The sequence below is a fragment of the Sus scrofa genome, chromosome 2 (genome assembly GCF_000003025.6).
Source record: "Sus scrofa isolate TJ Tabasco breed Duroc chromosome 2, Sscrofa11.1, whole genome shotgun sequence".
NCBI classification, from domain to species: Eukaryota; Metazoa; Chordata; class Mammalia; order Artiodactyla; family Suidae; genus Sus; species Sus scrofa.
Window position 1 is genome coordinate 6,405,426 of NC_010444.4, and position 12,474 is coordinate 6,417,899.

The 12,474-nt window shown below is 60.6% G+C and overlaps 2 protein-coding genes across 4 annotated transcripts; one reads left to right on the plus strand and one right to left on the minus strand.

Annotated features, from left to right (window-relative positions):
* DRAP1 (DR1 associated protein 1) lies at positions 4,198–6,510 on the minus strand. Of its 2 annotated transcripts, XM_003122518.3 has the most exons (7): positions 6,188–6,510; positions 5,869–5,941; positions 5,661–5,754; positions 5,260–5,379; positions 5,052–5,145; positions 4,752–4,840; positions 4,198–4,410 (listed from the first exon to the last, which is right to left on the minus strand). In XM_003122518.3, exons 1-7 carry the CDS (start codon positions 6,227–6,229, stop codon positions 4,305–4,307), a joined length of 618 nt encoding a protein of 205 aa, XP_003122566.1. In that variant the 5' UTR covers positions 6,230–6,510; the 3' UTR covers positions 4,198–4,304. The 2 variants fall into 2 exon arrangements, with proteins under 2 accessions (XP_003122566.1, XP_013849532.1); XM_013994078.2 differs by having other exon boundaries at positions 5,052–5,379.
* On the plus strand, positions 6,521–8,861 carry C2H11orf68 (chromosome 2 C11orf68 homolog). 2 transcript variants are annotated; one of them, XM_003122554.4, is made up of 2 exons: positions 6,521–6,773; positions 7,463–8,861. In XM_003122554.4, the coding sequence occupies exons 1-2, from the start codon at positions 6,607–6,609 to the stop codon at positions 8,217–8,219; spliced, it is 924 nt and encodes a 307-aa protein (XP_003122602.2). In that variant the 5' UTR covers positions 6,521–6,606; the 3' UTR covers positions 8,220–8,861. The 2 variants fall into 2 exon arrangements, with proteins under 2 accessions (XP_003122602.2, XP_005660734.1); XM_005660677.3 differs by lacking the exon at positions 6,521–6,773 and adding an exon at positions 6,824–7,170.

A 12,474-nucleotide genomic window follows, 5' to 3' on the forward strand; every position in this document is an offset into this window, starting at 1 on the left:
GTTAAGGATCCGGCGTTGCCATGGGCTGTGGTGTGAGTCGCAAACTTGGCTCCGATCTGGCGCTGCTGTGGTGGCTGTGGTGTAGGCCGGCAGCTACAGCTCTGATTGGACCCCTAGCCAAGGAACCTTCATGTGCTGCCAGTGTGGCCCTAAAATGACAAAAGGCCAAAAAAATAAATGATTTGCCATAGCATGTACACTTTTGTGTTTGGTTTTTTTTGCTTGGTATGCCTACAAGATTCACCCTGATAGCCCATGTAACAGTGGTTTGTTCTTTTTTTTTTTTGTCTCTTTAGGGCCGTACCAACGGCATATGGAGGTTCCCAGGCTAGGGGTCGAATCAGAGCTGTAGCCGATGGCCTACTCCACAGCCACAGCAACGCCAGATCTGAGCTGCATCTGTGATGAACACCAGAACTCATGGCAACGCTGGATCGTTAACACTGAGTGAGGCCAGGAATTGAACCTGCGTTCACGGACACTAGTCAGGTTCGTTTCCACTGAGCCATGATGGGAACTCCAGTATTAACATTTTTAAACAATTCAATTATTTACTTATTTGTCCGCACCTGTGGTATATGGCAGCCCTGGACCATGGATTGAATTCAAGCCACATCTGCAACCTGTGGCATTCAACACCGGATCCTCAACCCACTGTGCCAGGCTGAGTATCAAACCGGCGATGCCACAGAGACAAGTGGGACCACTAACCCAAAACATCACAGCAGGAACTCCCTGGAGTATGAACATTCTCCTGCGTGTCTTTTGGTGGCCATACGCCTGGGAGTGGCATTGCCCTGTCACACGGAAGTGGATGCTAACAGACCCAATGAGAATCTGCCAGACCGTTTTCTGAGGCGGCTGCACCCACTGCCATTCCCCCTGCAGTGTGAGTTCGGGTGTCGCCACCTCCACCCTCACATTGGTGATACCAGGCTTGTCAGTTTCAGGCTTCTGGTGGGTGACCGCGGCATCTCACTTCCCTGCTTGGTGCTCGATGAGTATTTGCTGAATGAATCCTCAGATGGGCAGTGGAGGGAGGTTCTCCATTTGGGCCCTTACTCTAAACCGAGGGTCGGGGTGCCAGGCTGCCACTCTGGCCTCAGAAACCACTCTCCACTTCACACACTGGTCACACTCACAGCCCAGGGCCTGGTCCAGGCTGTGCTGAAGCATCCAGATAGGACGCAGCCCGAGGCTCAAAGTTCCCCAAAGGACAGAGAACAAAGGATGAGAATCATCTGATTCCCAGGAAGAACTCTGCAGATGGGTACTGACAGGCTGTGCTCTTCCCAGCGCCCAGTCGTATCCCCAGGACAGGGCAGAGCCCTCTTGCCTCACCCCCACAGGCACCCAGAAGCCAGGAGCCAGCCGGGAGCACTGTCCCTGGGCCCCCTGCCCTCCGACTCAGGAGGCTGCACTCCCAACACTTCTCAGAGCCTGGGTCACGCCCTTCCCAGTGGCCTGGACGGTCCTGGGCAGAAACTGTTGGGTCACCCAGGTTGGCCAGACCACTCTTCCCAGCCTCCCTCAGGTGGGACCTTGTGACAGGGCCAGTGGGGAGGTAAACAGAGGCTGGGGGTGGGGGGCACTTCAGTCCTGCCCTAGGAAAATCTCTGTGGGCTCTGAGATTTCCCCTTAGTGACCTTGCCAGCCATGAGTTGAGGATGGTGGGCCACGAGATGAAAGGAGCCTGGGCCCAGAAGTTCCTCTTGGAGAAGCGACCCCACTGATCAGATGGGGGGCATCTCATTGTGAACCTTATGTGGCCGAGACACGTCCCTTATATTTGGACCTATACACTTTGTTACATTAGCCCTTTGCCCTAACTAACAGGTGTAACTAGTATACATAGCATAGCATGCTAACTAACATAGGTAGTAACTAGCCCCATCTTACAAATAAGAGAACAGAGACAGGAAAGCTACAGCCCTTGTTCAAGGTTAATAAGTGGAAAAGCCAGGACCCGAATCTGAAGCCTGGCTCCCAAGGTTCCACTCAAAAGCCCTCCGCTGAGGCTGAGCCAACGGGCTGAGAATGCAGAGGCCCAGGCCAGCAGCCGCTGGGCACCTCACTCCCACCTGCACCCCCTGGAGGAAGGCTCTCCCACCCTGGCCTCCTCACCTTCCCCAATCATCACTGAGCCTTGTCACCCTGAAGCCTCTCAGTTCGGAACCTCACCTCTTTTTCTGGCAGCACCTGGAGCATGTGAAAGTTCCCGAGCTAGGGCTCAAACCGGCATCACATCGGCGACCACCGCAGGTACAACGCTGGATCCCTAACCCGCTGTGCCTCAAGAGAACTCCAGAACCTCAGCTCTGGGACAGATCCCAGCCTCGGGCTCCCAGAGTGTCTTCCTCTCCCACTTGGGGTCCCCAGGGCCAGAGGTGTGCCAAGTCCCCACCCTACCTGGAGTTGCGCCCAGTTTGCTGCTGGGGAAAACCACTCTCTCTCCAGGGCCGATAAGAACCACCTCCCATTCGCAGTCCTTACCAGCCAGAGTTCTCTCAGTACCAATGTCAGAAACCCAACTGGCTTCCAGGCAAAAAATAAATTTGTACTGGCTCACATAACAAAGAAGTCTAAGGTAATACAGGCATCAGGGTCCAGGTGTCCAGACTATCACCAGAAGCCTGTGGCTCTGGGCCTCCCGGCTCTGCTGTGCCAGTTCTGTTCTCTGTCAGGATCGCCCCCTTGGGGTGGGACGCGGCTTCCAGCAGCCACCAGCCTCTATCTCACCAGCCTTGCTACCCCAGCGTGGCCACCAGCATCCTCACCTGAACTCCTAAGAGGGTCCTCTGCCGCCACCAGCACCACGGGGGAGCCAGCAATCTTGTCAAAACCCGTTCTCAGGGGCTCGCCTAGAGTCCCAGGGCTCACGTGTGCCAAGTGGGAGAGGCCACACTCAGAAGGGTCATGACCTCATTGTGTCTGACTGGCCAGGCTGGTGGTCCCCTCTCCTCAACCTCACAGGCTGCACAGAGGTGGTTCCCCAAAAGTAAGTACAGAGCAGGAGCAGATGAGAAGCAGATGCAAGCCACGTGCCCCCAGTTCCAGCCGCCCTGAGCCCAGGGCTGCCACCCTGCCTCCTACTTGGCGGGGAAGTCACACACTGCCAGGTAAAAACGGACACCTCGACTCTCCAGCAAACCCACGCGCCCCTTTCCCTTAGGCTGGGGGCTCGCAGGAACCCCATCTCCGGCCCTCAGTGCCCTGCCATCCCTGCAGCCCCTCCCTCACAAGCTCGCACCCCCCCCTCACCGGGAGCCGCTGCCCTCTGTGGTCTCCACCTCCAGTCCTGAGCGCTGCTTCCCCTCGCGGCCAGTCCCATCCCGCTCTCCCCGCCTCTGCTCCTCCTCCCTGGAGCCCCTGGTGGGCACCGCAGCGGCTCCTGGGGCCCCTCTGGGGTCCCCCAGGGCCCTCCCACGCTCTGCTCACACACCTGTCTCCAGCCCTGCCACCCAAGTGCCACTCCAAACCCCGCCTCAGTGGGCTCACAGCGCCCCAAATTCATCACAGCGGACCCTGTGATCTTCCTAACCCTCTTCTCCCCCGTCTCCTGGGTAGAGGAGAACCCCCACCCCCACCCCCACCCCCACCCCCACGCGAAGACACCCGAGTCCTTGAGGAGCCCCTTCCATCAGCACTCACGTCTGTGGGCAACCCGGACCTCTAGGCTGCCCATCGCTGCCCTGGCCTCTCCAGGCCGCTGCTCCCTGAACACAACACATCCGCCTCATCGGCCTCGTATGCATAGCTCCAGGGTCTGCTCAGGGCCCCTGGGGGCTCACAAGCCGGCCTTCCAGGTCCCCCATGACCTCACCTACCTCTGCTCCCGCTGCCCTTCCCACATGCCCTTCAAGGGCACTGGCTCCAGCTCTAGTTTTCAAGAGCTGTCTCTGTCACCTGTCCCATCTGTCTCTCTGCAGCAGCCCAGAGGGGGCAGAATGGTCTCCCTCAGAGAGACAAGAACAGGCTACTCAGAGTAGGAACCCGCCCAGGGTCACAGGGCACAACAAGACAGGCTGTCTCCCGGCATGACTGGCACCTGCCGGCTCAGGCCCTCCAGCACTCTGCCCACCTTCCCGCCATCAGCACCCCGGGCCCGGCCCCCTTCAGTCAGCTGCTGCCCAGCCGCCCTGGCCCTGGCTCAGTGTGGGGAAGGAGGCCATTAGGCCCTGGACAAGAGCTGGGACGGATACTGGAATTCCCTTTTATTTTTTTTTTTAATAAATTTAAGAACAGCTCTACCCTCTTCCCCCCAGAGCAGCTAAAAGGGGGTGTGGCCTGGGGGGCAGAGGGCGCTAGGAGTCATAATCTTCTTCGTCCTCTGCGTCAGGTGCTGCGGGGACCTGGGGCGCTGGGGGCAGAGGCAGAGTCGAGGTGAAGGGCGTGAAGGGTGTCGGGGGGCTGCAGGGCAGAAAGTGGGAAAGGAAGATCAGGCCACTCACCTGTGCCCAGTCCTGCCCGCTGAGCCCCACCCGGTCCTCCAGCCAGGCAGGCCTGGAGCCCACTGCCCTCTACCAGCAGGGAGCCGAGCCCAGAGAAGGGAAGGACCCAGGGCACACAGCCCTGCCCGGGGGAGGGGACTTTCTGAGAGCACAGAACCCAGCCGTTAAGTCCTCTTCAGTTCCTCCCGTCCCGTCTCCCAAATCTGCCACAACCAACAGAACCAAGGCGCCTGAGCGGTCAGAAAGGACAAGGCAGCTGGGGACCAGCTGGCCCCCTCTGGGTGCCACCGACCTGCTTACCTCTGAAAGTGGGCAGGGGGCTGGCTGGCCTGGGATGGGGCCTGTGATGTCTCCTCTTCCCCATCAGTATCTGTATCCTCAGACTCATCCTGGGAACAAGACAGGAATCAGAGGCGACAAGAAAGGCGTGGGCCCATTACTGGAAAGCCGGACCTCTGCAGCCGCCATGTGCAAGGCAACCAACACAAAGAGGTCACAGGTGAGGATGGGACCAGGCCTCCAGCCAGCTGGGCCTGGCCTGATGCAAGGCTGCCCTCTCCACCCTGCAAGGCAGGACAGAGGGCTGGGGCCTCAGCTCACCTCCTGCTCCGAGTCTGTCCCCGACAGCTTCTTGTCCTTGCCTTTGCTTCCCATGCCACCGTTCTTCCGGCTGCCGCCGCCTGGCTTCCGGCCCCTTCGGGAAGGTGGAGTCCATCTGCCCAGAGGTCTCCCCACTCCTCTGCCATCCCCCAAGACACCTCCAACCCCGGGGGCCTTGGCCTTCCCCACATGGACACTGACTCCCCACCTGCGAGGACCCTTGTCCCCGTCCATGTGGTTGTCTTCCCCATCTCCCTGCATGTCAGGCACAGAGGCCACCAGATCCTTTAAGAAGTCAAACTGCTGCTCCAGCTCAATGCACTGCTTCCTGGAAGAGGTGGGGAGGGAATGGCACTCAGGTGAGGCACAGATGTCTGTACTCTCAGCAAAGTGCTCTCTGGATGTCAGGGGAACAGAGCCTGGATCGTTTCAATCCCAGCCATGCCCCCTTTCTTAGAATACCCAGTCCCTGCCAACTCAAACCTACCAGCCTTTGAGTCCTCGCCCAGCCGCCTCCCACCTCCCTCCCTATCAGGGCACAGCCTCCCCTAAGCGTGTGGACTCCGGGCGGAGGCCCCACACGAGCCCTCCCAGATCGGAGCCACTCACAGGTGGGATGTGGTCATGGTCTTGGCATTTCTAGACTGGGTCACTTGGCAGGCCTTCTTCAGCAGTGACTCCAGGAAAAGCTCGAGCGCCCGAGCTGAGGGTCGTCAAGGCGAACGCGGGTTCTAACAATGTCCTGGCCCCCAAAAAGCGACCCGGGGCTGCCGGCCTCCCCCGCCTCCCTCAACCCAGCCAGCCCTCGACAGGATACAGATGATGACAGGCACAGCTGCCGCCACCTTCCCAATCTCTTCATCCGTCTGCATTATCTTCTTGATGCGTGCCTGAGGAAGGGGCAGAGAGCTCGGACCCCGTCGCCGCGGCCCCCGAAAGGGTGCGCGGGGCGGGGGGCAGAGAGAGGGAGCATCCCGGGAGGAAGGGGGCGGGGGGCACCGACGCGGAGAGGGCACGGAAGGGGGCGGGGCGTCCGGGCCCCCGAACGGCGCGATGCGCCCGCCTCCCTGGCCGGGCCTGGGCCGGAGCCTCCCGAGAGCCCGGCTCGTTCCTCCCGAGGCCGGCCACGTGCTCACCGGCGGGAACCGCGCGTTGTACTTCTTCTTCTTGCTCGGCATCTCGGGGCCTCTCTCGCCGCGCCGGGCCCAGCGCCGCCGCCCGCAGCCTCCCGGCCCCCGGGCCTGCTCGTCGCCCGCCCGCCGCGGTTCCCCCGGGTCCTGGTGCCGCCTCCTCCGCCCCCGCCACTCCCCCCACAGGGTCCTAGCGCCGCCGGTCAGCACTCGGCCGGCGGGGCCCGAGCGCCCTCCCCTCACAGCCTCCCGCCCGGTGCGCGTCTGTCCGGGACTGGACGGCCGCGACCGCCCGCCCCCAAGACCTGAAGAGCGAACGTTAGCTCCGCCCCCCGCAGGCCCGCCCCGCCTCGCGTTCCCAATGGCCCCGCCCCCGGGGTCAGCACCGCCCCGACGGCCCTGCCCCTTCCCCCCGGTCCCGCCCTATGCTGCGCTTGTCTATAAAGTTGTTGTTGAGGCGGCGGGGCAATAAGATGGCGGCGGCGGCTGCAGCCGTGGCGGGGGCGGGGCGCGGCGGCGGCGGCGCGGAGCCCCGGCAGGAGCGGAGCCGGGCCCGGGGCTGGGCCGGCGCCGAGCGCAGCGAAGGCCGGAGGTGACGCCCGGGCGGCGGGAGGGGGCAGGGCGGGGCGGGGCAGGGGCGCTGCTCGGGCCGTGAGCACTAATGGCGGCGGGCGCGGCGGGCGCGGCGGGGCGGGAGGCTGGCCCTCCCGCAGGCTCTAACAAGCCTGGGTTCGAGTCCGGGCTCGGCCCGTTGGCCTCGGATTGGTCACTGCCCTCTCTGGCCTGCATGTCTTCGTCTTTAAGTAGGCGGGATAACGCCCGCCTGGAGGCCTGGCCCTGTGGGGCCTGTCGGGGTGCCTCGTTCCATTACATCCCAGCGCCCGGGAGACCCGCCTGCCTTGGCAGCGTCGGGAGCCGCAGCTGGGCCGGCGGCCCCCACACCCGAGTTCACTTTTCGGCCCTTTCACGCACTGCAGGTGTGACCTTGGGTAAGCCCCCTCCTCTGTGAGCTTCAGTTTCCTACTCTGTAGGTCAAGGATAGTAGTGATAATAGTAACAGCATTTATATAGTTCTTGTTCCACCTCCTAGTATTTAATTCTCTACAGCTGTTTGAGACGGGAGCAGCTATTTTTCATTGTACAGATGAGGCAACTGAGGCACAGAGACATTAAGTTTTGCCCAAGGCCGCAGGGATTAGTTCAGTGCCTGGCACCTACGTGCTCAGGCCCAGGAAGCTGGATCTGTCCTGGACCTGCCCTAACTTGGTTCCCACCCGGCAGGATGGAACCAGGCGAGGAGCTGGAGGATGAAGATTCTCCAGGTGGTCGTGAAGATGGCTTCACTGCTGAGCACCTGGCCGCAGAGGCCATGGCAGCTGACATGGACCCCTGGCTGGTGTTTGATGCCCGAACCACACCTGCCACGGAGCTGGATGCCTGGTTGGCCAAGTACCCACCATCCCAGGTTACCCGCTATGGGGACCCTGGCTCTCCCAACTCTGAGCCCGTGGGCTGGATTGCAGCATATGGGCAGGGCTATGTCCCCAACTCAGGCGACGTGCAGGGCCTGCAGGCAGCCTGGGAGGCTCTGCAGACCAGCGGGCGCCCCGTCACACCAGGTACCCTGCGCCAGCTGGCCATCACCCACCACGTGCTCTCGGGCAAATGGCTGATACACCTGGCACCTGGCTTCAAGCTGGATCACGCCTGGGCTGGCATTGCTCGAGCCGTGGTCGAGGGCCGGCTTCAGGTAGCCAAGGTGAGCCCACGGGCCAAGGAGGGTGGGCGGCAGGTCATCTGTGTTTATACGGACGACTTCACGGACCGCTTGGGTGTACTGGAGGCAGATGCCGCCATCCGCGCGGCAGGCATTAAGTGTCTGCTCACCTACAAGCCTGACGTCTACACCTACCTGGGTATCTACCGGGCCAACCGCTGGCACCTCTGCCCCACTCTCTATGAGAGCCGTTTCCAGCTGGGAGGCAGCGCCCGTGGCTCCCGGGTGCTGGACCGCGCCAACAACGTGGAGCTGACCTAGTGGGACCAAATGGAAGAGACCACCCACTGCCTCCCCTGCGGGGGACGGATCCTCTCGTCTTCCCCCTCCTCGTCCCACGGAGGCCAAGCCCCCCAGCTCTGAGGACTAGGTTACTCGGAAACTGCCTGCATCTTCGGTCCCTTTGAACTTTGGTCCTGTGTTCAGGGCTGACTCGAGTCCTCACTGGCTGGAGGCTCTGGCTCCCTGAGGGCCGGACCCTCAGCCTCTCTTTGCCGCTGCTCCCCCCTGTCATCCAGGACCACGGGCTGGGTGCAGACGCCAGGAGGAGAGCCTGCCTTGGCTGCTCCCTCCCCTGGCTCTTCCCTCCTCCTGCATCCTCCCCTTCTCTCCCTCCCTCACAAGAGAGACAGCCTCGTGCTTCCATCCCTCTCCCTGGAGCCTTCACGGTCTAGGGGCAGAGGCCCCCGCAGGCCTGAGCATGCCATTTTGTTGGGGACGGGTGATTGTTCCCACTCAGCACCTGGCAGAGAGAGGGGGCCAGGGCCATGGACATGGGGCCTGCCCCTCCCTGCCACCTCAGAGCCCCTACCACCTTCCCTCTTTCTTTGGCTACCTTATCATGTGCCTGCTTCTGGCATTTCAATAAAACCCAACTTGGGTCTGTGTCTTGAGTGTTTAAAATGCTGTGCTGGTGGTTTCCTGCTTTGGTCGCTGGAGAGAGGCAGGGCCAGCAGAAACTGTGCCTGGGCCCCATAATTGCCAAGGCTGGATACCTCTCTGAGAGCTTCTGCAAAGCCAGCTCTGTGTCCCTTCCATTCCCAGAATCAGAATCCATTTGGGGGTAATCTCAGTGATGACCCATAAATCCAAGGGCTTGGCCCAGCAGCTCTGAGGAACTGTGCCCACTGGGCGTATGTGTGTCTGTTAGAGAAAGGTACCCTTTTGGTCCTGACAGTTTTAGGCCAGGGCATATGGTCTGGTGGGCAGAGGATGGGTTGGGTTTCTGCTGCCTAAGCTGGATATCCTTGTGCAGTGAACAACCTGCACAACCGTAAGTAGCCCTGGAAGTCCTTCGTTTACACTCACCTCTTGCACTACCCTGAACATCGCAGAGGCCACTAGACTGTTTGCAAAGCACTTCATGTGGATTATTTCATTCTCGCGACCTGACAGGAGATTTTGACCCAATTTATGGTCAAGAAAATGGAGCCCAAGAGGAGAAGGGCGTTCCCTCAGGGTTATGCAGTGAGCTGGGCAGGGCAGAGTTAGAACTTGCACCCCAGTCCTCCTTGGGCAGAGTGTGGTCCCTGGCCTCACCTACAATTAGCCCTTCACAGCCCAGCAGCCACGTTCACTCACGTGACCTCACAGGCCCACACCACTCAGCTGAGGCTGCTATGGCTTCTGGCTCCCAGCCCCCAGCCCCAGCCCTGGCTTTGGCCTTGATTGGAGGCCAGGGTGTCTGGCAGGGAGCCCCTTGGGCTGCTGCTCTCGTGCTGTGCAGGCGCTGACTCAGCCTCCAGCAGCCTCATCAAATTGGAATGTGGGACAGGGGAGCGGAGATGCCACTAGGCTGACTGGGTGGAAGTGGGTGAGTCACAAGATGCTGGCTTGGCCCCCTCCCCAGCTTCCTCCCCACCCGGAGCTTCCCCAGAGCTGAGTCCCCCTCAGCCCAATCCTGGGAAGTCCCCAGAGTTGGGTGGTTGAGTTGGAGCCTGGTGCCCTGCTCTCCTCAGACTGTCCGTGCCTTGCACTTGACCAAAGTGGGCCAAGGCTTGGAGGGATCCTGGCCAGGCCCCCGTGGGCCCCACAAAGATGCCCAAGTGGTGTCAGCACCAGCTGGCTCTCCTTCCATAACCAAGCATCTCGCATACTCTATCCTCCCAAGGCTCTGCCTTAGCCCCTCCCTTGCAACGTGCCTCCTCTGCCCCATTCTCCCCGCCACTCCCCCCTCCCTCCCTGACAGCCAGCTGTCCTGCAGAGTGGCCTGTGTCCCTCGGGGCTACTCAGAACCCTCTGTGGCTCCCACAGCCTGCAGCTTAAAATTCATTCTCCTGAGTCACCATGGCCTAACACCCCCTAACTGTCCCAGCTTCTCTCGGGCGCCCCTTTCTGAACGCGCTTTCCCTGCTGGAACCAACTGGTGCGCCCCTCACCCCACCCCCAGTGGCACGCAGTCCTGGGCCTCAGCTCTTCTGCGTGAACACTTGCCTTGCGGTGAGGACGCAGCAGCTACTTATGTAATCACTGGACTGAGGGCTATCTCCCGCTGGCCCCTAAGCCATGTGCCCGGACCGTGTGCCCAGTGAAGACAGAACAATGTGTAGGCCTCAGCTCTATCCCCAGAGAGCCTAGCACGGGTTGTGGCCAGAGCAGCCTTTGCAGAAACGATTGAATGAATGAGCCACTCCAATCCAGCCCCTGACAGTGGCTCCGGCCTCATCTCTCCTCCACTCCTTGCTTCACTACTTCTTGTTCCAGAATCATGTGTCATCATACCCGCTGGCCTTTCTCACTTTTGCGCCTGTTTTCACACTGTGGGGTCCACCTGGTACGAATGACCCTTACCTGCTACCTGCCTTCCTGGCTGACTCCAGAGGGCAGGTGTCATCCGCTCAGAGGTTTCCCCTCCCCCATCCGTCCATGCCCCAGGCTCCTGCAATGCCCAGCACCCTGTGGCACTCTCATTTGTGTGTCTGGGGCCCCTCAAGGACGGTGGCCACGCTTTATCCCCCAGGGTGTCCTCAGCATCCAGCCCAGCCTAAGTGCCAAGTGAATTGAAGGAATGAGTGATTGACTCCAAATCACCCTCTGCCTCTCAGCCTCTGTTCCCTCCTGTGAATGAGGAGATCCAGGCACTTGCTAACCGTTTCCCTACAGGAGCTCAGCTAGGCCTCAGCTGGCTCTAATATCACCATTTTGCCGAAGAGGAAACGGAAGCCCAGAGAGGTCTGGTAATTGGTTCAAGGCTACAAAGGGGAAGAGCCAAGATTTGAATCCAGGGCTTCTTGTCATGGCGCAGTGGAAACGAATCTGACTAGGAACCTTGAGGTTGTGGGTTCGATCCCTGGCCTCAGAGGGTGAAGGATCCGGCGTTGCCATGAGCTGTGGTGTAGGTCACAGACATGGCTCCATCTGGCATGGTTGTGGCTGTGGTGTAGGCCGGGAGCTGTACCTCCGATTGGACCCCTGGCCTGGGAACCTCCATATGCCATGGGTGTGGCCCTCCAAAAAAAAAGGACAAAAGACAAAAAAAAAAAAAAAAGATTTGAATCCTGATCCTCCAACTCCAGAGCACACAATGCGCTGTTGAGCTTCCTGCCCCCCATAGGAAAGTCCTGTGGGGGCCGGGGGCTTTAGGCCCAGCAAGGACTTAGGATCCGACTTGTAAAGCACACAGTTTCAGGCCTCAGAAGCCCCTGAGAGGCTGGGCCAAGATTAAGATTCCCATTTTCCTGATGGAGAAACAGGCCCGGAGAGTATGGGGACTAAGCCTATTGGCAGGAAGGATCTCCCAGACCTTCTGTGGGGACGACTCCCCTGCCGGGTCAAGGGCTCCGGCTCAGGCTGGCAGGAGATTCTGTCCTGTTTGGCTGACCTGTTCCCAGGCAGGGAGTCAGGAAGCAGCCCAGACCTAAGGTGGGCTAAAGGCTGGGAAAATGTGGACAAGCCCCTGTGCCCTGCTCCCTTTTATAAAACCACAGGAGGATGACTGAGCAGGAAAAAAGAGGACACCCCCATGCCACCTACTTCCCCTCACACACACTGCGAACCCCTAGCCCCGAGGGAGGAGGCTCCAGAGGGGCTGGCCGGCGAGTGGGGATACTCTCTGCTGGACCCCCGGTTCCAGGAGGGCTAGGGGCTGAATTGGGGAGGACAGGAAACCGCTGAGTCTGGAGAAAGCTTCAGCCAGAGCTTTGGTGAGGTTTTGGGGATTTTCCCAGCAGGGCAACTGCACCCCACTCCGCCCACTGGGAGGGGCGCTGGCAGGGACGGGGCTCAGGTCACACAGCTGATTCATCCGAGGAGGGAAACTCCCCACTCTCTGACGTGCATCCCCCCCACACTGAGGGGTAGCCCGAGGGCACCCAGCCCAGAAACCCACCAAAGCCATCTCCTCTGGCTTAGTGGCCACCCAGCAGTGCTTCCAACCCCCCTAGTCTGGACAGAGGGATAGAGGTGGGCACCGTGTCAGGGTCTTGAGGGACCAAGAGCAGAGACTGGAACCAGAGCGACCGCTGAACCTGGGGCACCCCTGGCATCCTCCCTTCACCCATTTTTCAGATGAGAAAAC